This window comes from Mesoplodon densirostris, chromosome 8, assembly GCF_025265405.1.
Source record: "Mesoplodon densirostris isolate mMesDen1 chromosome 8, mMesDen1 primary haplotype, whole genome shotgun sequence".
Lineage (NCBI taxonomy): Eukaryota > Metazoa > Chordata > Mammalia > Artiodactyla > Ziphiidae > Mesoplodon > Mesoplodon densirostris.
Genome location: NC_082668.1, coordinates 39049975 through 39074889, shown reverse-complemented (window position 1 = coordinate 39074889; position 24915 = coordinate 39049975). Strand labels below are relative to the sequence as shown.

Sequence of the window (24915 nt, the reverse complement as noted above, 5' to 3'; positions counted from 1 at the left end):
AATGTATACCATGATCTCAATTCTTCTATTTTCCCCCCAAGAGTGGAAAATAGACTTCTACATAAGAAAACTAAAATATATTAATATTTTTAAAGTTTTAACAATATCAGGATGCACTCCAAAGTGCAAATCAAGTGCATAATTACATTTTAAGTAATCAAATCTAGGATTGTCTACTGAATTGCAATTTACCAAATCTACTGTGTTCTCTTAAATAAAACTTCTAAACAGTTAATCAACAATGAATCATCTTGTAGCTATGTAACTTTTCTTTTAAGCTATGCACTTTAAAAAAAATACCAATTACCAATTTTAAGTGCTGCCACCTACAGCAACTTTAACAGGTATTTTCATTTGTTCTTTTCATGTAATTATTTTACTGTGCTTTGCAACTCCAGGCAGTTTTCCCATACTTGGGTAAAATGTTTAGCAGGTTATAAACTTAGTAACTTATAAAGAGGATAAAATAAAATTTTGAGTGGAAAAAAAAACCTTAAAAGTGTCAGAAACCTGTAACAATAGTGTAAGAAAGGTGAGCTGAGGCTTATGATGAAACACTAAGATAAATAAAAAAGCTCTTGTTTGGAGCAAGAATAATGAAACCAATTCTGGTGCTTGAGGTGGATGGTTCAATGTAACAGAAGACAAAGTGAACTCCACAATTCATTTGTTTCTTTGTTTTCTATTAAAAAATAATCCCAAAACTAAAAGGAAAAAAATATGAGTAAAACAGAAATGGGCTTAATTTAAATGAGATGAGGTAACAGTAAGAGAGTAACTGACAGCTTTAAATGAGGGCAGGTGTCCTGGTCTCAACCAACCACATCCCACATCCCAAAAGAACTTCCTGACGTACCAAAAGCACTTTTAAGAGCAATCTCAACAAAATGTATTATTTGTGATGGAGGACACAAGACATGAAAGATCTGAAACCCACATTAGGGAAACTGACTAAAGAAATGTTTCACACCAAAAAGAGGAGACAGGAGAATAGACATTATCTCAGATTTTTAAAATGGTAATACTAATATAAAATATTTATTCTATTGGCTTCATGTATTATAGAAATACCATAGAAACCCCAGTATTTCAGTTGCTTTGTAGTCCAGTGCACATAGACACAATTATAATTCTAACTGTAATTAATTACAATTCTAATTGTATTAGAAACAATTCTAATACAAAATGGTTAGAGTAGTTAGATACGTTTGTGTTATTTTAGGAGGATAGTACAGAAGTATCAAACCATGCTATCTATAGATGTATCTAATTCCTAAGGTGAGGCTTCCTAGGTGGGGTGACACTGGGTCAGTCTCACAGGATGAAAAGGAGTAAGCCAGATGAAAGGGAATAGAGGAGATGGGGGTGGGAATAGGAAGGAGGACCTTTAGGAAAAGAGGGCAGTGTAGGCAAAAAACCACCACCGTGTCTGCAGAGGATCTAGAAGCAGTTCTGTGTGGCTAGATGCTACAGTGTGTGGCAGGGAGCAGCAAAAGGGGAATTCTAGGGTCAGATCAGAAGGTTGGTCATATAACCAGGAAGAAACTGCTTTCTTGATAAACTCTGAATGCCCTGAACTAAAACTTTCTGGATCTGGAAAGCTGAGAAGAGCCCCTAAACTGGGCTGTCACCCTTTGTGGCCCCCCAGTAGTCAATTACCCTCTTTTCCCTTGCTCAAATTTCTAGTTTTGACTCAGTCTAATTCACCTGTTTTAAAAAACAGTTCTATGGGAATTCCCTGGCAGTCCAGTGGCAGTCCAGGACTCCACACTTCCACTGCAGGAGGCATACGTTCGATCCCTGGTCATGGAACTAAGATCCTGCAACCTGCACGGAGAGACCCAAACAAACAGATCTAAAATTTTAGTATTACAAGGTTGTTGCTACATCTTTCACGAAGTCATGTAGGATCAAACAGCTCTCTGACTCAAGTCAAAGACAAGGGTTTACTTGCTGGCTATGCTGCTTTCTAGTGTGTGCAAGTTACTTAACAGCCCTAAACCTGTTTCCTAAGGTCTTAGTCAATGTGCTGAAGGACTGAATCCAAAAGGCCTCACTGCGCCAACACAGATACACCAATATCAACTGGTGCTTCCTCCTCAGAGATCTGAGTCCTAGTTCGTGGGGTTTGGGAGTAGCGGGTGTGTCTCCTTTATGCTTCTTAGGCACTGGCACCAGCCAAACAGTGCCCTCTCCCTTAGAGATCGGGTTTCCTGCATTTTGGTACCCCTCCACCAAGTTTCTAAGTTCTAATAACACCAACTTCTTCCTTGTTCCCCCAGCCCTAGAGCAGCAAAGAGTCAGGCCTGCCTGCTATCCTTTGGAAGACCTGCCTACAAGGCTGGCCCTTTGCTGGCATTTGGGAACTTGGATTTCAGGTGAGTTTCCAACATTCCCAGAAATGATAAGGCTGTCTCACTGTGCCTAAACTGTGCAAGCAATATGGCTTATGCCAAACAACAGCTTTCCTTTGGGAGTTTGAAATTTAGCACCCAGGGAGAGGGTGCCTATGTGATCAGCCCCCAGTAAAAACCCTGGTACTGGGCCTCCCTGGTGGCGCAGTGGTTGAGAGTCCGCCTGCCGATGCAGGGGATACGGGTTCGTGCCCCGGTCTGGGAGGATCCCATATGCCGCGGAGCGGCTGGGCCCGTGAGCCATGGCCGCTGGGCCTGCGCATCCGGAGCCTGCGCATCCGGAGCCTGTGCTCCGCAACGGGGGAGGCCACAACAGTGAGAGGCCCGCATACCACCAAAAAAAAAAAAAAAAAAAAAAACCCTGGTACTGCACCGAGTCTCTCTCTCTCTCTCTCTCTCTTTTTTTTAATCTAAGATGGTCTTTTTTTTTTTGGCTGTGCTGGGTCTTCGTTGCTTGTGCGCAGGCTTCCTCTAGTTGCAGTGAACAGGGGCTACTCTTTGTGGCGGTGTGCTGGCTTATTGTGGTGGCTTCTCTTGTTGCAGAGCACGGGCTCTAGGCACGCAGGCTTCAGTAGTTGTGGCATGCTGGCTCTAGAGCGTAGGCACAGTAGTCGTGGCGCATGGACTTAGCTGCTCCATGGCATGTGGGATCTTCTGGACCAGGGATCGAACCCGTGTCCCCTGTGTTAGCAGGCAGATTCTTAACCACTGTGCCACCAGGGACGTCCCTGCACCGAATCTCTTGATTCTCAGCTTCTCTGGCTGGCAACATTTCACACATGTTATCAGAACTTGTGTCAGAAGACTTAAGCATGTCACCTTAGTTCTCCAATCCCTAGTTAACAATGTCTTTATATTAAATTTTGTTTAAAATTACTGGTATAATTTCCCTGATTGGTCCCTAACTGACACAGCCAATCAGTAAGGACAAACTGTCCAGTTAATCCCCTTTGATAGTTGATTTTTATTAGAAACTAACATCTGTAATTACACTAATCTCTCGTAATTCAGTTCCTGATTCAGTCAAGGAAGGTGTTTTCAACCAAACACTTCACAAAGATAATCCCTGTAAGAGATCATTGAGCATGCTGGGAAGATTATTCTATCGATCAAAAAGGTGCCAGTAATGAGATTATGTTAACTTTGAAAGCTTGCTTTATTTCAGGAGAGAAATATAAGTGATGTTTAAAGGTCTTATTCTGTGGTTAAAATTCTTCCTATATTTGTTTTGACCAGAGGCTTGATTAAAAACAGTATTAACACAAAGTCATAGCCATCTCTATTTACCTGAAGACTTTCTGGTTCTGTTCAGTCTGTATTCAGGGTTCTGAAGTGAGCAAAAGGTCAAAGTATATTTCTAGGTGGAAGTCAATCAGAAAAATTTCATTTGTAAAGATCACGAGAGGCAGAAATTAAATATACACATTATATATAAGTGTATATATACAGATATAGATAGAAGAAATATATATATAGATTTCAAACATCCACAAAAATTAGACGCTATTATAAACTCCCAATTATCCATATCCAGTTCAGTAATTATCAACAAATTATCAATTTTGTTTCATACACTCTATTCCTCCACCCCCACTGGATCATTTTAAAGTAAATCACAAACATATTTCACCTGTAATCTTCAGTACAAATCTTTACTGAAGTAGAGATTTCAGTTGAATTTCCCAGTCTGTATATGTCTTTTAATATTTGGTTTGTTCAAAACAAAACCTAAACAATGCCTCCTAAATATTATAAATCTACAACAATCCCCCCCACCCCCAATCCTCCTTCTCTACATGACATTTATCTGTTGAAGAAATTGGCTCGTTTCTCCTACAGAATTTCCCATATTCTGTATTTGGCAGATTATATCCCCTCGGTGTCATTTAACATGCTCTTCTATCCCCTGTTTAAACTGGCATACCTAAAAGCTTGACTAGATTCAGATTCAATTATTTTGGCAAGAATATTTAATAGGTGGCATTGTGTCAAATATATTTTTGGAGCATAACTGGTCTGGACTCTAAGGTACTGCTTCCCACAGGTCTCTGTTGAATTTTAATTTACTATCAATCTTTTCCTATTGTATGAACAAATTTTTAGCCCACAATTTATGGAAGCACTGTCATCTACTAAAACTGAACCAGAATTTCTTATCACTTTTAAGCTTCTGACATATTACTCTTTGCTGAGAAGTCCAGTGAGTACCATACATTGTCATCTACTGCAAAGATGCCTTTATCTGCCTTAAAAAAATTTCTCTTAGTGGGGGGGAACTATTCAATTGGGTGACCCAATTCAGTAGATATTTTCTTATGTCTCGGAAGAGTTCAATAAGAAAATGTTTGGTAAATTTAATAAAAGAAGGCCTTCTATTAAGTTCACAAGTACATCATGTATTGTATTGAAAAATATGTTTAACAGGCTTTCTAGTTAACAATACCAATAGTTTGAAACAACTTCGTAGGATGTGGCAGTGTAATGCCTATATTTTGTAGGCAACTTGTAACCACTGTGATGTTGAGTGGGGGAGTAATACGGTAAAAATGTGTTTTAAAGGAAGATATTACTGGTAATATTCAAGCTTTAAGGCAAGAAAAGCAGGGATTGTGTATTTGAAGGTAATCTGATATAGAATTGTCTGGATGCAGCTACAGAACGACCTCAATCAACAAGTACATCCTGTGTTGTATTGAAAAGTGCTTTACAGGGTTTCCCTGGTGGTGTAGTGGTTAAGAATCTGCCTACCAATGCAGGGGACACGGGTTCAAGCCCTGGTCCGGGAGGATCCCACATGCCATGGAGCAACTAAGCCCGTGCACCACAACTACTGAAGCCCACCCGCCTAGAGCCTGTGCTCTGCAACAAGCCCGCGCACAACAACAGAGAGTAGCCTCTGCTCTCTGCAACTAGAGAAAGCCTGCGCGCAGCAACGAAGACCCAAGGCAGCCAAAAATAAATAAATAAATAACTACATAAATTTATTTTTTAAAAAAAGGAAAAAAATGTCATCAAGAACATAGGGGTAAGACAGGAATAAAGACACAGACCTACTAGAGCATGGACTTGAGGATATGGGGAGGGGGAAGGGTAAGCTGTGACAAAGTGAAAGAGCGGCATGGACATATATACACTACCAAATGTAAGGTAGATAGCTAGTGGGAAGCAGCCGCATAGCACAGGGAGATCAGCTCGGTTCTTTGTGACCGCCTGGAGGGGTGGGATAGGGAGGGTGGGAGGGAGACGCAAAAGGGAGGGGATATGGGAACATATGTATATGTATAACTGATTAAATTTGTAAAATTAAAAAAAATAAAAAAAATAAAAAAAAAATAAAAAAAAAAGGAAAGTGCTTGACGTTCTTTGTAGCTGGTGATTTCAACTCACTCCACAAAGCATCTAGTAAGGGATGACTGCAATGAACAAAGCAAGAGTAGAAAATAATAATCATACATACACACAGAAGCTGGAATATTTATGTAAATGTAAATCAGATCAAGTCAACTCAAATGACTTCCCTTCACACATAGAGTAAAATCCAAAGTTGGTACCATGGCCTCCCAAGTACTATGAAAGACCCCTCACTATCTCTGATCTCATTTCCTTCCACTCTCCTCACTCACTGTGATCCGAAGCCCTTGCTCCTCGTAAAACATGGCAAGAATGTTTCTGTCTGGGGCCTTTGCACTTGCTGTTCCCTCCACCTGAAGATACTTTCCCCCTCAAACAGTCATATCGTTCACCTCCTCACTGCATTTAGGCCTCTGTGCATTATTACTTCCTCAGAGGCCCACCTGACCACCTTATATAAAACAGCACCCCATCTTACCCCTCTCCATCTCCTTTCCCTGCTTTACTTTTTTCTACAGCATATGATTATCTGACATTGTATTATATTAATTGATTTAATATATTGATTTCCCCCACTCTAGAATATAAGCTCTATGATAGTAAAGACTTTTGGTCACTTATCCGGCACTTAAAACAGCGAACAGTGAGTGCTCCATAAATATTTGTTGACTACATTTAAGCAGCAGAATGCAGTAAGTAGTATGGCTATTCTCACTTTACGGTTTACAAGAAACTATGACATATAATGATTAAATAAGTACCTGGGAACAAACAAAGGGGAAAAAAATGTCAAGATTTGATGATTCCTGAAATGGGTAAATCGAAGCAAAGTCTGGTTTGTATGGAAGAAGGGAAACCCAAACTATGCACGGGCACCAATTAAAATGTTGGCCACACAGGAAAAAGGCAAATAGAACCGAGTCTCTTCCCTAAGGCCGTGACCATATAGTGCCCTCACAACAACCTCACGGCGTAAGCACGTCAGGTACTGTATTAGACAGTCATTAACAGCAAGACTGACGGCCAGACTTCGCAGCCGGCAAGAATGGCGGGTCCGGCCCAGCACTCACCGGTTTGGACAGTTACACAGTCAACAGCCAGAACCTCGGGCTTCCTCCCGCCCCTGGGCTGGCATCACGTGGCAGGTCTCGCGACCGGAAGCTGCACCCAAGAGAACCGCGGCAGTTGGCGAATCCGGGGAAGAGTTCCAGCGCGGAAGGTGAGGTGAGAGGTCACGGTGGTTCTTACGTAAGGGGCCAGAGGGCGCGGCGGGAACTGGAGACCCGCCGGCGGAGAGGGGTGCGTCTAGGCGGCCCTGCGCTCCCTTTGATTGGCCGGCAGGATGACGAACGCATTTACAGTCGGCCCTGCGGTAGTGGGAGCGTGCGTCAGCTTTGCGCAATCGGGGAAGAAGAAGGGGCGTGTCTGACCGCTCAGGGAGCCCGCCGATTGGCTGGGTGGCGGCGGCGCCGGGTGGCCCGGGCCGCCGGAGGAGGGCGGTGCCGTGGGCCTGGTCCCGGCTTACTGGCGACCAGTTTTAGTCAGATGATAATGGCAGCTCGGACCGGTCAGAGGGCCCTGAAAAAGGTGGTCTCGCGATGCTGTCCGAAGTCGGCGGCAGCGGCCGGAGCCCCGGCTCCTGCGCAGGGGCCTGCGCGGAACGTCAGGTAATGAACAACTGGAGCGCAGCGGCGAGGGCAGTTTTCAGCCCAGGGCTGCTGAGCAAGGGGGCTGGGGGCATTTGGGGTGGGGCAGGCGGACCGGATGTGTTTCCGCGTCTCTGGAGAGAAAGGGTCTCCTGCCTTCTCAGGGCCGCGCGTTTCCACCCACCCCCTTGGCCGGAGGCTCGCCGCCCTGTCCCGGGCTCCCCGTCTTGTGTTTGTGATTCGCTGCCCTCGCGAGAGGCGGTGAATCATCCGCTAAGCGACTTGGAAGCAGCTGATAAAGCAACTCGGCGGGAGTGCCTTTGGGCTCTTCCGGCCTCCTCCCCTTGGCCTACGGCTGCTGCTCTCGGAAAGTCATAACTTTGCGGCGCAGGAGTTGCGGGTTGATGGGCGTGTGGGAGTTTGTGGCCTGGCAGTAAGGCCCCCTTTGTTCCCCCAGCGTATCCGATGGCCAGACGTGCTTTCCCAGTTTCTGGTAGCGGTCTTTGCCCCCGCCCTTTGGTGCTTGCTAAACTAAACCGAAGCCGGGGACTTGGATTGTTTTCCATGCCATTGTAACTTAGAAGTCCTGTAACCTTGAACCAGAGTCTGCCTTCGATTTTCCTGGTTGATTCTTTTTCGGTAGGTGATGGAGGTGGAGACACGAAAGATTCCATACTTCTACCACTTAGTTTCCTTTTATTAATGCCATTTTAATAAATTATATTCGAAAATTAAAGTTAACGTTTAAAATTAATTCAGTTGTAAACTACGGGGTGGAGGGAGAAAGCACAAATCTGGTTGAGCTCCAGGACATTTAGATTCAGTGAAGAATTTTTTTAAATACCAACAACCCAACCAACTCCAAATCCTTTTAGACATTTATTGGTTGAAAAAGTTTTAAGCAGAACATACTGTATCATGCTTTAGATCTGCTTGTATTATTCTTATAAAATGCTGGCTTGCAAATAAACAAAACTAAAAATTGCTTTAGTGATCAAATTGAGGCTTAAATTCCAGGATAAAATATTTACTGTTTATGATAATGAAGAGGGAGAGAGTTTACGAGTTCATTGCAAGGCTGAAGCATTAACGTAGATTCTGGCCTTTATTGTAGTAGAGTATTTGGGATGTAGTATTGGAAGATTAGTGACCAAAAAACTCCTTCATCTGGTCCAGTTTTCATTTCATGGTTTAACCATATATACGATTGTATGGTTCTTGTATTGCAGTTGAAGACATATTGTTCTTGATAATATGTGAAAATAGATGGGCAGTCCAGGGCATTGTAACCATAGTATGCAGACCGATCAGAAAACGCCTGTTAACTTGCTTTAAACACAGGCATTTCCCTTATGATTGTAACCAGATTGTGTGCTTCTTTTTCGGGGAATAGAGGAACCGTATTACATGAACCTGGTACAAAATTCAAAACCATATACAGTGAAAAGTAAGTTTCCAAAACACCCAGTTCACCTCTTCAGAAGCAAGGGTCTTATTATTTTTTTAAAAAATAAAGGTTTATCTCAGATGCTGCTTTTTCTGGTCTTGTTTATCAGAAAATTGTTAATAATTGTGCATAGTATCTGCCACGTAATTGGCTTCCAATAATAGATAAGAAGGTATCTATACGAAAAGTGAAAAGAATAGATAAAACTGTTAAAACAGTTAAAGACATCTAAAGAATGTCTTAGAAGGGAAACGGGTGATTAGGCATTTTGAACACCAAGCTTGGTTTTTATAATCTGTGTGGCTACCAGAGATTCTAAATTATATTTTGTGTCTCTTTTTTTTAAGGGGGAAGCTAAATTAACTGCCTAATTATTATTATTATTATTATTAATTTATTTATTTTTGGCTGTGTTGGGTCTTCAGTGCTGCGCGCGGGCTTTCTCTAGTTGCAGCGAGCGGGGGCTACTCTTCGTTGTGGTGTGTGGGCTTCTCCTTGTGGTGGCTTCTCTTGTGGAGCACGGGCTCTAGGTACGTGGGCTCAGTAGTTGTGTCAGTCGGGCTGTAGAGCGCAGGCTCAGTAGTTGTGGCGCACAGACTTAGTTGCTCCACGGCATGTGGGATCTTCCCGGACCAGGGCTCGAACCCGTGTCCCTTGCACTGGCAGGGGGATTTTTTTTTTTTTTTTTTTGCGGTACGCAGGCCTCTCACTGTTGTGGCCTCTCCCGTTGTGGAGCACAGGCTCCAGACGCACAGGCTCCAGACGCACAGGCTCAGTGGCCATGGCTCACGGGCCTAGCCGCTCCGCGGCATGTGGGATCTTCCCGGACCAGGGCACGAACCCATGTCCCCTGCATCGGCAGGCAGACTGTCAACCACTGCGCCACCAGGGAAGCCCGGCAGGGGGATTCTTAACTACTGCGCCACCAGGGAAGTCCCTGCCTAATTATTTTATTTCCACTGTTCTGCTTCATTCAGCAGAATAACTGTCAGTCACTTTTATCAGCATAATTCCACTTTAAAGCAGACTCTATAGCTTTACTCAAAAAAATTACAGTAGGCTTTTAAATATTATCACTGCCTTTAAAATTCACATAACATCATATTTTTAAAGATTTTTAGGGACACATGACACCCTTATTCTCTCTAGGAGATGAATCTATCTTAAAAGAGACTTAAGTTCATTCATACAGTTCATATGCTTGATTCTTTTCCATAGTCATGAAGCATTTAGCTTAACTATTTTCATTGACCTTTCTTTCATTACCTTTGGAATAAGTCTACCCAATTTTTATAAACAGCTTTAATTGTTCAAAAGTTTTTTCTTGTATTTTTGGAGCCATAGTCTCAAGTATCACCTCTTATCTTCTGGTTGAATATCATCAATTTCTTCAGTCATTCTTTAACTTGATTTTATCTTCCAGCCAAACTGTAGGGTCTCAGTGTCCTTAAAGAAATTTTATTTATATGTAAATCATATATTATATAAATCAAATTTTATATGTGATAACATGAGATTTCACCAGGCCACTCCATTACACTTTTAAAAAATAACTTGTCCCCTGCATTTGCAGGCAGATTTTTTTTTTAACGTCTTTATTGGAGTATAATTGCTTTACAATGGTGTGTTAGTTTCTGCTGTATAACAAAGTGAATCAGCTATACGTATACATATGTCCCCATATCCCCTCCCTCTTGCATCTCCCTCCCTCCCACCTTCCCTATCCCACCCTTCTAGCTGGTTACAAAGCACTGAGCTGATCTCCCTGTGCTACGCGGCTGCTTCCCACTAGCTAGCTATTTTACGTTTGGTACTGTATATATGTCCGTGCCACTCTCTCACTTCGACCCAGCTTACCCTTCCCCCTCCCCGTGTCCTCGAGTCCATTCTCTACTGCGTCTTTATTCCTGTCCTGCCCCTAGGTTCTTCAGAACCTTTTTTTTTTTTTTTTTTTTTTTTTTTAGATTCCATATATATGGCAGGCAGATTCTTAACCACTGCGCCACCAGGGAAGTCCCTGTTTAGTTTCTTTATGGTGCTTTAGAAGCTTATTTGTGTGTGTGTGTGTGTGTGTGTGTGTATTTTTTCAGGAATATTCTAAGGTTGCACAGCCTTCTAAAGTATGATTTTTATTTTACAATCTCTATAGTTTGTGTTTTCTCTTAATTGTCAATGTTACTGAATCAGGTTATTTTTGTCTTTTTAGATATTTAGGTTCCTGTGGTATACTGATGAGCAGAACTCTTCCACTACATACCTCAGTTTTGCCTAAGGAGATATATGCAAGAACTTTCTTCAGAATTGCTGCACCATTAATAAACAAAAGAAAAGAATATTCAGAGAGGAGAATTATAGGGTTTGTATAAAATAATAGTTGTACTAAAAGAGCATGTTCACAATTTTCTATAGAACATCATGCCTCTTTTTTTCTGGATTCTCTTCTTACAGACTAAGCTCTAATTTTCTAGCCCTTGCTGTTTTATAAATATTTGTTGAATGTAGTCATGTGGTAACTTTATAGGATAGATTTAAATCTTGACATTTAAAGGAAATAATTAAACTGTTTATGACCTGCATTTTTTGTACACTGTTCTTTTTTATAGTGGCAACATTACTGATATGTTGAGCCAGATATGTCTGTATAGCTCCCTCACATACACACATACCTAGGTAAGTACATATAAACATGCTAAGAAGCCCCTACCATCTAGAGCAGAGGTTGGCAAGCTTTTCTGTAAAGGGCCAGTTAGTAAATAGGTTTGTGAACCATACTGTCTCTGTTGCAACTACTCAACTCTGTCACTGTAGCCCAAAAGTAGCCATAGACAATATGTAATAAATGAGCGTGACTGTGTTCTAATAAAATTTTATTTACAGAGCCATGCAGCAGGCCAGGTTTGGCCCCTCATCTAGGGGTATATACAGCAGAGTATAGAGTCTGCAGATCTGCTAAACCAGAAATCAAGCAGTCCTTCCTATGGGAATTTCTACAAGGGGGGTCTTAATTCCCAACAGGCCATTAAATATTACATGAATTCTTCTAAAAGTACTTTTCATTCATTTTATTTGGTTGCTTTTTTCCTTCTAATTTTTCTGCAGTAAAGAACTTCGGGCATACTCATAACTTTTGTCACATAATATACCATTATTACTGGATAGTCACTGTATTAGTTAAGGTAATGCTAGCAACCATACAGGTAAAACCCAGAAGTTTATTCCTTTCTCATGTAAAGTTGAACTGGGTATTCCCAATCCATGGGCAGCAATCCTCGAGTAGTGATTCAGGAAGCCAGGCTCCATCCAACTTGTGACTTTTGTGATTCCTTAGTCTTCAGTCTCTTAAAAAGATACACCTGGTTCTTAATCATATTGGTCTGGAAGTGACACCCAGTGCTTACTCTCAGATATTATTGGCAAGAACTAGTCACGTTACAGCTGTGTAATTGTGGCCTCCAGGTGGCCAGCAATAATGCCACATAAAGCAAGTGTAAATACTTGGATAGGTAGACATCTTTGCATCAGCTGGTATCTGTTGAAAAGAGACATGGCAACAAAAGGATGAGAATTCAAATAGTGAATTGGTCTGCTTTCCTTTTGAATCAGAAATATAACATTTTCCTTTTACTGTGTACTTGCCATTTGACAGGCACTGCTGGGGGCTCTATATTTATTGTTTCATTTAATTCTCACAATAGCCATGTGAACTAGGTATTATTCCCACTTTAGAGATGAGGAAACTGAAGCTCATAGAGATTATGTTGTGTCATGACTCCTAAGCTTATTTTTCCCACCATATTTACTTATTCTTTCTTGCTTCCTTATTCTTTCTCATGTTAAAATTCTTTTTATTACAAATTGGTCTTATCTAATGATCTTCGTCTTCCCCCATATTTGACATAAACACATAATAGCTACCATTTATTAAGTGCCTATGTGCCATTGTGCATTATGCTAAAACTATTTCACTTAACCCTTAAAAGAACCCTGTAGGGACTTCCCTTGTGGTCCAGTGGTAAATAATCCACCTTCCAATGTAGGGGATGCGGGTTCGATCCCTGGTCAGGGAACTAAGATCCCACATGTGGCGGGGCAACTAAGCCTGCCACCACAACTACTGAGCTCGCGTGCCTCAACCACAAACTACAGAGCCCACACACTCTGGACCCCCGCGCCACAACTAGAGAAGAGAAAACCCATATGCCACAAGTAGAGAGAAGCCCACACGCCACAAGGGAGCACCGCAGTGAAAGATCCTGCATGCCGCAATGAAGATTGGACAGCGAAATAAATAAATTTTTTAGAAAAAAAGAACCTGTAGAGGTATTTTTCAATTATGGTTGAAGAAAATGAAGTTCAGAGGTTAAGCGGCCTAGCCAGGGTCACATGACTTACTATGTTTTAGAGTTGATATTTGAACACAGTACTTTCTGACTACAAAGTCCATCCCCTTGACTGCTATGCTATACTGCTTTCTTAGTCAGTGCAGACTACTTTTATGACAATTAGCTTCCAGGCTACCAGGTTTCATACTTCTTCATGGGACTTATTTTGGCATTTATTTCCAAGTGTCTGAGAACATGGGGAGGGTAGGTTTATTTCCCTCCCTCTGCTGTGGGCCTCATTTCATGATCATAAAGATTAAATATGTATAAACACTCATTCTCTCATATTCCAAAAATACCCTTTTAAACTTTAGAATGTGGTTGTTTACTATATCATTTTGAGGTGAATTATGTTTTAACAGTGTGAGTCTATAACCAAGAATTATATGTGTCTGGTTCTCATTCAGTTGTCTTTTACTTGTATCCACAATGTTTTTGTTGTTTGGTTTTTCATTTAAACCCTGATGGTTTTTTGTTGTATTTATTTCTATGTATTTTGCATTTCTATGCTACTGTTTTCTACTTGTTAGTATAGGAACAATATTAATTTTTATATATTTCTCAACAGGCTACATAACTGAATTCTGAATTGATTAGCTTCTGATTTGATAGTCATATCACCTGCCAATTTATAATTTTGCCTAATTCTTCTCCACACATGTGCCTCATATTTCATGCTCTGATTTAATTATTTTGACATACTTTCAGAAAAATGTCAAATAACAATGACGATATGCAGCACCTTTGTCTTATTTCTAACTCTAATAGGAATGCTTCTGGTATTTATCTATGGAGGGAATCATATAATGTTTTTGTTTTGACTAATTAATATGGTTATAATAATATAATTCTTAGTATTAAACCATCCAAACATCCTTAAATGAGTTGCATTTGACTGTTGTATTTTTTAAAAAATATATTGCTCTGTTGTATTTGCTGATATTTAGAAGTTTTGCCTCCATACTCACAGGTGATGTGGATTTATAGATTTTGTTTTTTATGTTTTTTGTGAGGCTTGGGTTCGCAGGATGTTATGCTAGCTCATAAAAAGAATGAGAGGTTTCCTTTTTTTGTTATAGAATAGATGTTTTTCTTAATTACAAAATCCTCACATACTTGTATAAAAACTTAACAATTTAGAAATATGTATACTAAAAGGTTTAGTCTATTTTTACTCCTACTTCTTTTTCCTGAATTAACAACTGGTAGTTGTTTAATCTGTATCCTTCTAGGACTTTTTCAATGTATTTTCATTACAGACAGTCTATTAACATAATTATTTTCAGGAAAAAAATCCCGAATGTTTAAAATTGAGGAAATATAGTATACACTTATAATACTTCTCAAATAGATAATAGAATCGTATATATCTCGTCTGCTTTAGTGTGCCTTTTTTCATGTAGCAATATATTGTAAACCTCTTTGCTCTAAAGTATACGGTAGACCCTTGAAAAGTGGGGTGTTTATGGGGTGCAGACCCCCACACAGTAAAAAAAATCTGCATACTGCTATTTCTGTCTCCAAATGAGGAATTGTTAAATGACTCACCCAAAGGCAGGAAGCTGATGAAACAGTTTGGATAAAATCAAGACTCAAACCCTAGTTGTTTTGATTCCACATATTGTGATCTCTAATTGAACACAAACTTTCCCTCACATTTAATTTAAAGATCTGTAAAATGAAAATACAGGTACTAAATTTACTGAAAAAACTTCATGTATAAGTGGACCCACACAGTTCAAACCTGTGTTTTTCAAGGGTCAACTGTACATCTGATCTTAATCCCTTTAGATAACTGATAGAGTTCCACAGTATGAGTGTACCATAATTCATCAACCATTTATTATTAAGCAATTATTAATATTTATCAACCAAATAAACATTTAGGTTGCTTCTAGTTTTTTTCCTCTCAAAGTCTCAGTTTTTAAATGCTGGTCACTAATTAAAATTTTAAAAACCATATTTGCGGGCTTCCCTGGTGGCGCAGTGGTTGAGAGTCCGCCTGCTGATGCAGGGGACGCGGGTTCGTGCCCCGGTCCGGGAGGATCCCGCATGCCGCGGAGCGGCTGGGCCCGTGAGCCATGGCCGCTGGGCCTGCGCGTCCGGAGCCTGTGCTCCACAACGGGAGAGGCCACAACAGTGAGAGGCCTGCGTACCGCAAAAAAAAAAAAAAAAAAAAAAACATATTTGCAAGCCAGATTCAACCTGTGGTCTGCCCCATTGTAAGCTCTGCTATAGACATATGTTTAGCTCCCTTTTATCCTTTTATTTTCTGTGTTTTGAAGACATTCATCCCAGAGTGTGGTTCTATATGTGTGCCAAGTGATTTATTGCCTCATACATAGTAAACCTTATTCATATTCAATTTAAAGTGTACATATACCATATAAATAGATGCAGTTAACACCTCTCCTTTTTTTTTTTTTAAAGATATTCTATGCAGGAAATGTATGCTGTAGTATCAGGAATGGAGGATTATAAGCATTTTGTTCCTTGGTGCAAAAAATCAGATGTAATATCAAGGAGATCTGGATACTGCAAAACACGATTAGAAATTGGGTTTCCACCTGTATTGGAGCGCTATACATCAGTGGTAACCTTGGTGAAACCACATTTGGTAAAGGTAATGGTTTTGTTTTTTGTTGTTTTTAAATATTCCTCAAATATTGATTATGTTAAATGGGTTAAAGTATAATAGCATTAAGAAGACTTCCCTAAACTAATAGGAGGGAAAAAACAAACTATTTATTATATCTCTTAAATCATATTATTTTACACAATATTAGCACTATTCTTTCCAAGTAGAAATTTAACTAGAACATGGAAATGAGAAGCTTTTTCTTTTGTCCTTCTGTTGAGGACTGTTGACCCACAGGAAAGATTTGGCCACACAAATGAGAAATGTTTTAATACTTGCACTACTTTATCTTAAGTTAAGGAAGGGAAAGTGGTGAGAGGATGCAGAAAGGTAGAAAAGATATAAATGTGGAGAACATAAACATTATTGAAGTCATCCTGCCATGTACCAGGTACTGAAATGCCAAGTGTTGTTGCATGCATATATTAATCATCTTACTCTTCTCAGAGGAGGGTACACATTTAGAAAAGGTACCCAGACTTCAACACACAAAAAGGCAGAATTCCACAGAGTAATGCCCATTTCTTTTGAATTTCTAGAGTGTGATGACCAAAGACTTTCAAAGCTGAATTGTTTTGTGCTCACAGGATTTAGTGGTGGTATCGTTTCTTGGTAATTGGCCAGAGCTAAATGCCTTCGTCACCTCTTTGTCAGGCATTGAGGAGGTGCAACTCTCATACCAGAAAGAGTATACTGTCCAGTGAAGCTAAGACCTTGGAGTCCACCCTAGTCGCAATCTCAAAACTTAACTCCACTTAAAAGACTGTGCCCCACTGTGGGACTCTGTCGTTATTACGACTGTTTTCACCTGTTTGCCTCATAGTTCTGGAGTTTTCACCTACTATACCACACTTAAAATAGTTAACATATTGAGCTCTTTATAGTGCTTTACTTGAATTACTCTTCACAACAGCCCTTTGAGATGCAAATTTTATTCTCCATCTTATAGTTGAGTACACTAAGGCCTAGAAGAGTTAGATAAGGTTACACAGCCAAGATTCTAGTCTGTCTGACAGCAGCAAATATCTCTGTAATCTTAAAATTGAGTCCCCTGACCTCAGTCTCTTACCATTCAGACTCTCATAACTTAGATCTTAACATATCCTGCATCTAACTAAAAGAACTCTAAAAAAGTCTCATTTTCTCCTGGCTTTCTTCCCTTCCCTGGCTTCCATGAATGAACCATATAGTGCTTATTCCACAGCCCTGTGCCTTTGCATATTGTTCCCTCTTTTACCTATAATGAAAATTCCTTGCCTGTTAATCCTTCAAATTTCAACCTGCTTTCTCCCTTTCCTTTCATATAGATGATTAGTTCTACTTCGGGGATTCCTCTGGGCTTTGCACGTGCTTTATTTATTTCTCTTATCACTCTGTAGTATAATTTCTTTCTTCATTTGGATTTCTGCTTGACAAAATCGAGCTACTTGAGGGAATGGGAGATTCTCTTTTTCATCTCTGTATCCTCAGCACCAGTACTACAATGACAGGAGTCATGAGCCCTCTTTGTTTATGTGTTCTCGGGTTATTGTAGATCCACAGATGTTCATAATAATTTCAGTAACTTTTAACACTGCCAAGGAGGGAAGAAACTATTTTTTTAATTATAATAATATGTACTAGATAGTCATTGCTATCTCAATTTTATGAGGCTTAGGGAAATTAAGAGCCTTACACAAATTCATACTGTGTGTGTCTGATTCCAAAACTATTTTTCCATTAAAATAAGCTGTCTCACTTAGTGTGCTAGTTTACTGTTTAAAGACACATTTGAGAATAACACACAACTTTCTATGTTCAGCTTTCAATTTTCCCTGGGTTCAGGTTCTGGATTTTAATACCTGATACACATATGTGACATATAATAAAAATTATTAACTGAGGAAGCAGCAGAAGCCATGTGACATTTTCTGTGAATTGTTAGCTGCCCCAAATGTGTCTGTGACTTAACATGTCAGTGATTCTAGTCTACCTGAATCTGTAGTGGCCAGAAACCTTCCTACTGTGTTCAGTATCTCTGTTAGGAATGAGATCTTTGGCAGTATTGTCCCTATCAAAACATACCAGTATGGGGCTTCCCTGGTGGCGCAGTGGTTGAGAATCTGCCTGCTAATGCAGGGGACATGGGTTCGAGCCCTGGTCTGGGAGGATCCCACATGCCGCAGAGCTAGGCCCGGGAGCCACAACTACTGAGCCTGTGCATCTGGAGCCTGTGCTCCGCAAGAAGAGAGGCCGCGATAGTGAGAGGCCTGCGCACCGCACTGAAGAGTGGCCCCCGCTTGCCACAACTAGAGAAAGCCCTTGAACAGAAATGAAGACCCAACACAGCAAAAATAAATAAATAAATAAATTAATAAACTCCTACCCCCAACATAAAAAAACCAAAACAAAACATACCAGTAAAAATCCATGGGTCCTTGAGCTGGATTATTGACACGAGTATAGATAGCACTGCCACATTTTGTGAAAAAGTGGTCAGAGGAAGGTGCTATATTATAGTGATTATTCCCAACAGCTGTTTCTCCTTCACTATTAAATTTCCTATAAGCTTCTTATGTGGTTGTAAAGAAAGGTGGAATGCATTATCTTAAAGTTGGGTAACTGAAAAAGTTTTTTAAAAATTAAAAATAAAAGTAAATAAACGGGCTTCCCTGGTGGTCCAGTGGTTAAGACTCTAGGCTTCCACCACAGTGGGCCTGGGTTTGATCCCTGGTTGGGGAACTAAGATCTCACAAGCTGTGAGGCATGGCCAAAAACAAAAAAAGTAAATAAATGAAGTTGGATAACTGAAATAAGGTTTTATTATAGAGGTTTTAATTTATTTTAATTTAATAAGGTTTTATTTATATTTATTAGTTTATTTTGATGGTTTTAAAAATTGGATGGCCATTATTGAACTATATATAAAGCCAGACTCTTTGAAGAAAATTTTTACTTCTCCCCAGTGACTTAGCATATCAGCTATTAAAGTAGTTAGTATTTTAATGACTTATTTTATCGTGTCTAAGTAAGTTTTAAAACATTCACTGGTTTCCATATTAAAAATTAATATATTCTTTTTATAAATGTGTAAATAGAACATATCTTTTAAAATGCTTTTTAGTATGGATGCAGTTTATAATGATTCTACCATGTTACTATCTGATAATTAATTCAAAAGGGTTTAGATGAAGAGGAAGTGAGGAATAAACTGCAAATGGATTTTTAGCTCTTTAGCCCCCAGTCCGAACCATCTTTAGAGAGATCCAGATATAGTCAGAGAAATAATCCTATATTCTGTGTTTAGGTAGGCTATAGCTATGGGAGAAAAAATGACTGTTTACTTGGGGGAAACAGAGTTTACTTATGCAGGTCCTTATTTTGCAATATATTTTGTAGTGTGTAGCCTCAGGAGAGGGACAGTCTAAATTCCTGAGGGGGATAACTTATCCAAAAGAAAGGGGGTAGAGGGGCTTGATCATTTATCGGCCCCAGGATTTGCCAGAATTGCTGAAAACTTAAGGCTTAATTGAGGAGGGGAGTGTAGACTGAAACAAGAGTTTAAAAAATAGCCTGCTTCTGAGGGAAGGTGATAGATATTCTTGAGGTCAATTGTCTACTAGTATAACAAGGCCCAGATGGCATCTTAGGATAGTAAATAAAGAAACTGAACTTCATTCAAGGTCATAACCTGTCCTAACAATGGACTAGTAACTATGGTTCTGGCCACCATTTTTCACACTGCAGGAGGCAACTCTTTAATGGGTCTCAACCAACATTTTTTTTTTTTTTTTTTTTTTTTTTTTTGCAGTACGCAGGCCTCTCACTGCTGTGGCCTCTCCCGTTGCGGAGCACAGGCTCCGGACGCGCAGGCTCAGCAGCCATGGCTCACGGGCCTAGCCGCTCCGCGGCATGTGGGATCTTCCCGGACCGGGGCACGAACCCGTGTCCCCTGCATCGGCAGGCGGACTCTAAACCACTGCGCCACCAGGGAAGCCCTCAACCAACATTTTTTTTTAATGATATAGAATGGGAAATATCAGGGTGCACTGCACATAGTATTACTGTGTATTATGTTTCAGTGTGTACACACATATGTAAAATAAACATGAGCACAGAAGAGATGAGAGGTCAGAAAGCAGTGGGTCAGGGACAAGGGTCAGGGCCACACTTTAAGGAAAACTGGAACCATAGAGGCCTCTAGAAATAAAGAACAATGAGTTAGGGAAAGACTGAATGTGATTGGTAGGAGAAAATCTTTGGGTTGCAAAGAAGAATTATAGAATTGTTCTAGGGATCTGTGCCAAATGCCTTACAAATATTAAATTTAGCCATCTCGTACTGATGGTATAAGACAGGCATTATACTCATTTTACAGATTAAGGAGATACAGTACAGGGAATTAACTTGTTCAGGATCACTTATAAGTGGCAGAGCTGGAAATAAACTTCCAGGTAGTCACTCCCTGTTTTGTTGTGGGAGGAGAACTCTAAGTAGCACAGTGGGTGACAGCAGTGGAAGAGAACAAGTGGCAATCTTGGGGATCCCAGGAGAAAGGAAAATGGCTTATATTGGCCAGAGATCACTTCCTAGTACCAAGCTAACAATGAGATGTTTTTGTCACCTGTGGTCTGACCTATAAAAATATTTACTTCTCAAAGAAATCATCTTCAGTTGTAGATTCTGAACATAATCCAAATGGTATTTAACTGTGGTTTTATTTTTTTCATTTTGTTCTAGGCATCCTGTACTGATGGGAAGCTCTTCAATCATTTGGAGACTGTATGGCGTTTTAGCCCAGGTCTTCCTGGCTACCCAAGAACTTGTACTTTGGATTTTTCAGTAAGTCTCTCATAAAGCCCTCTATTTGTTCCAAACATGAGGTGAAGTTGGTAAAGAAGGAGTAATCCATTTTTATTAGAACCCAGATGTCATAATTAATAACCTATGTGTATAGCAATTACTGAAAGACATTTTTTAAAAAATCTCAAATTTCTGAGTATTGAATACCTTTTTCTGCACTAACTTTTTTTTTTTTTTTTTTTTGCACTAATTTTATAAGAAAAAATGCTAGGGGAATTCCCTAGCGGTCCAGTGGTTAGGACTCTGTGCTTCCACTGCAAGGAACACGGGCTCGATCCCTGGTTGGGGAACTGAGATCCTTCATGCTGTGTGACGCGGCCGAAAAAAAGAAAAGAATGCTAATGACCCTTTCTCTTTTTCTATTTTATTCCTTGAAACCTTGAACAGTCATCCCTTCTCTATTTTCTAATTTTTACAAGTCCATAGATTATAAGACACACGCAACTAAGTGTTCGCGTGCCACAACTAACGAGCCTGTGAGCCTCAGCTAACACCCAGAGCAACCAAATAAATAAATATTTTTAAAAAGCAGAAATGGTTATAATTTTGAGTAAATTACTGTATGCTATTCTCAGCTCTTAAGTTGCTTTCATTACAAAATTAGTGGGCATATATGGGACAGTTGGGGAAATTTGAATGAAACCTCTCTAGATTAGATAATAGCATTATTATCTAATAATATTAACTCCCTCTATTAATTTCCTGGTTTTAATTATACTGTGATTATATAAGACATTGAAATAGGGGAATCTGGGTGATGGGTGTATGAGAAATCTTAGTACTGTTTTTGCAACTTTTTTATAAATCAAATTATTTTAAAATAAAAAATTAAAACATTCAGAAGTTAATGGATATTTAAGGTCCTTAAGATATTATTTCTTAAACTGGGTTGCCTTGAATTCTGTCTTGAGGGGATATAAAGAAAGTTCTAAATTATTGTCTACTTTAAGATTGAACCACCTTCGCCATCTATTTTGTGGGTTAATCTCATCTTTCTGCTACTGCTTCTCATGGGAATACCATATCAGAAGGATCATTTCCCTTCCTTATTTACTTTTGGGAGGTAAGGTAGCTCGAAAAGGGGCATATTAGTAAGAAGCCAAAGTGATAAACATGGTATTTAGCAAAGCTTTTTTCCAGGTTTCTTTAACTTAATAAAAACAGACTCTTTGCCCCAAAATGAGATTCATTGGCCTTGTTTACTTAAGCTTATTGTTTAGCCTGTTGTTGTGCTTACTGCAGTAAACAAATCTCCCTCTTCTGAGGGATGTTAAAAATCTCATCTAGATAGACCCATAGAGCTCTGCCTTAGGTACTGGGCCAAGTAACCCATTTCACAGTGTGAACACCATTACCCTAAGTGGAGATTTAGTAAAAGAAAGATCTTTCTAAAATAATTATTAACATTTTCCTACAGATTTCTTTTGAATTTCGCTCACTTCTTCACTCTCAGCTTGCCACATTGTTTTTCGATGAAGTTGTAAAGCAGATGGTAGCTGCCTTTGAAAGAAGAGCATGTAAGCTGTATGGTCCAGAAACAAATATACCTCGGGAATTAATGCTTCATGAAGTTCATCACACGTAAAGAGAAAAAGGAAATGGTCACCTACTTGTAACTAGTTTATTCACTTTTAGGAAGTACTTTCATCATTTGCTTTCAGAAGTCAGAAAGCATTTGTCAAACCCAGCTTTGATTATAAACCCGTACCATTGAAAATTTGCACTTGGAATATGGAACCACGTGTACATAGAATTCAATCAAGTGTAATTCAGAGTAATATGTATATTAGTATATTTACAATAATGGGATGTCATCACTATTGCTAGAATACTGACATTCTTCTGAACAGAAATTGAAACTGTAAATCTAAACCTTTTAGTTATCACATCACCTGAAAGAGGTTGGTTGAGATACTCATGCAGTGTGTATTATATTAACCATATCACTTTTAAGTTATTAAATTCAGACTATTTATAACTTATTGTCTTAGGGTCTGCCTCACGGCTTAGGATATTTGAGTAATCATCAGATGCTTAAAGTAAAAACTTTGACTTAAAAATACTGTTAACGAAGGTTCCCTGGCACTTTTCTTATTTTTAAATTGTTCTTGTGGGTAGTAGTAGATAATTTGCTGTTACACTGAGGTTAGCTTCCAGATAAACAGTGATTTTTTTTTTTTTTTTTTTTTTTGGTGAGTGGTCCAGAGTTTTTTTTTTTTTTTTTTTTGCTGTACGCGGGCCTCTCACTGCTGTGGCCTCTCCCGTTGCGGAGCACAGGCTCCGGACACACAGGCTCCGCGGCCATGGCTCGCGGGCCCAGCCGCTCCGCGGCATGTGGGATCTTCCGGGATCGGGGCACGAACCCGTGTCCCCTGCATCGGCAGGCGGACTCTCAACCACTGCGCCACCAGGGAAGCCCGTGGTCCAGAGTTTTAAGCTACTTTTCTCATAGTTTGCAGCCCTCTCCCCGGTACTTCGACATGCTCTTTCAAAAATGCTGTTTGCATGTCAAATTTTGTCTACAGCAGTGGGCAGTAGATGAAGATAATAAGCTGGTGTCCAATTTTGTCTACAGCAGTGGGCAGTAGATGAAGATAAGTTGGTTGAGACGTCTCCAGCACCATGCACCCTTATTTTCTATTTATTGTGTGTACTCACTTTTAATACATTTCAAACTGATATTTTTGTAAACAAATCAATGTAAGGACTGAAGTGGTAACTTAATAAAGTTAATTTGTTTATTTTTTGTACAGTTATTTTGGTTATTGAAATGTCTTAAAATACTTCCACAGAAAAAAATCTGGGCAAAATTCAGTCTTCCTTTAATAATCAATATTGATTCTCTTCCCTTCCTTCATTCCATACCCAACAACCCTCTGGCATTAATTACCCTTCCCTTGTTTGCTCAGATCAGCAAGGGAACTTACTAGTTCGTTCCCTACATGAATGCATGTTTGCATCAATTTGTTCAGTAAATCTGTTGTGAGTAGCTGCTCTCTGCCACGTGGTGGGTATACAGTGGTGAAGGATTCTTACAGTCTACTCACATGGAGCTTGATTATGCCTTCACACAGGTAACGTATTTTTCCGCGTATAAATGAGGTATCTTCCCAGAGCATAAGTAGTTTGTATATAATTATGTACCTTTGGGGACTTCCCTGGCAGTCCAGTGGTTGAGACTCCGCCCTTCCACTGCAGGGGGCGTGGGTTTGGTCCTCGGTCAGGGAATTAAGATCCCGCGTGCTGAGCGGCACAGCCAAAAAAAGAAAAAAAAAATTATGCACCTTTTAAAAAAGTTTTTTTTAAAGTGGCAAAGATAAGACCCCAGATATTTTCTTTTTCCCTGTACAGTATTACTACACTTTTTTTTTTTTAATTTAAATTTATTTATTTATTTTTGGCTGTATTTGGCCTTTGTTGCTGCGTGCGGGTTTTCTCTAGTTGTGGCGAGCGGGGGCTACTCGTCCTTGCCGTGCATGGGCTTCTCATTGTGGTGGCCTCTCCCGTTGTGGAGCACAGGCTCTAGGTGCGCGGACTTCAGCAGTTGTGGCTCACGGGCTCCAGAGCACAGGCTCAGTAGTTGTGGCTCACGGGCTTAGCTGCTCCGCAGCATGTGGGATCCTCCCAGACCAGGGCTTGAACCCGTGTCCCCTGCATTGGCAGGCGGATTCTTAACCACCGCGCCACCAGGGAAGTCCTTACTACACTTTTCATGGAAATAAGAACCTGTACTTTACCACTATTCTTAAAGTGCCATTAGTAGACTTAGGTTTAGAATCTAACTTAGTGGTTGGGTGTAACTGGACTGGTATTATGATAGTATGTACATGGTATTTTGGTAAGGGAACCCAGGAATACCCAAAAATTGCCTTGATGTAGCCATCTCTTTGACCCATGAGGTTCCCCAAGTATTGTCAGAACACAAGTCTTGGTAAGTGGTAGAGACAAACCCGTGCATTCTGGCTCAAATATGTATGCTCTTGTGTTTGCTCTGAAGTCTGTGACCTGTGGACTTAAAATTTGGCATCTGTGCTTTCCATAAGAGGGAAAACAACACCATCTTTATAAACTTCTTGAATTGGCATCTGGTCAGTGAAATCTGAGGGGGAAGACTGATGGGATAGGACTTGCTAGATAAGATTTTTATCTGTGGAAAGAAACTTGGAAGAGAAACTTCTCTTCCTTGGTTTTTGCC

The 24915-nt window shown here is 40.0% G+C and overlaps 2 protein-coding genes across 5 annotated transcripts in view; one reads left to right on the top strand and one right to left on the bottom strand.

Annotated features, from left to right (window-relative positions):
• The window catches only part of SF3B1 (splicing factor 3b subunit 1), a 63752-nt gene extending 56695 nt beyond the window's left edge, over window positions 1-7057 (bottom strand). Inside the window, exon 1 of one of the 3 annotated variants that reach the window (XM_060107298.1) lies at window positions 6836-7057. The gene's annotated coding sequence lies outside the window, so the exon portion shown is untranslated. Of the gene's footprint in view, window positions 1-3701; window positions 3733-6835 lie in introns of those variants that run through there. The other 2 variants (XM_060107294.1, XM_060107296.1) reach the window with 2 other exon arrangements.
• Window positions 7058-7255: 198 nt separating this feature from the next.
• COQ10B (coenzyme Q10B) lies at window positions 7256-23476 on the top strand. 2 transcript variants are annotated; one of them, XM_060107299.1, is made up of 5 exons: window positions 7256-7432; window positions 11065-11214; window positions 15671-15863; window positions 20598-20699; window positions 22138-23476. In XM_060107299.1, the coding sequence occupies exons 1-5, from the start codon at window positions 7311-7313 to the stop codon at window positions 22303-22305; spliced, it is 735 nt and encodes a 244-aa protein (XP_059963282.1). In that variant the 5' UTR covers window positions 7256-7310; the 3' UTR covers window positions 22306-23476. The 2 variants fall into 2 exon arrangements, with proteins under 2 accessions (XP_059963282.1, XP_059963283.1); XM_060107300.1 differs by lacking the exon at window positions 7256-7432 and adding an exon at window positions 7804-8050.
• The last annotated feature ends 1439 nt before the right edge of the window (window positions 23477-24915 follow it).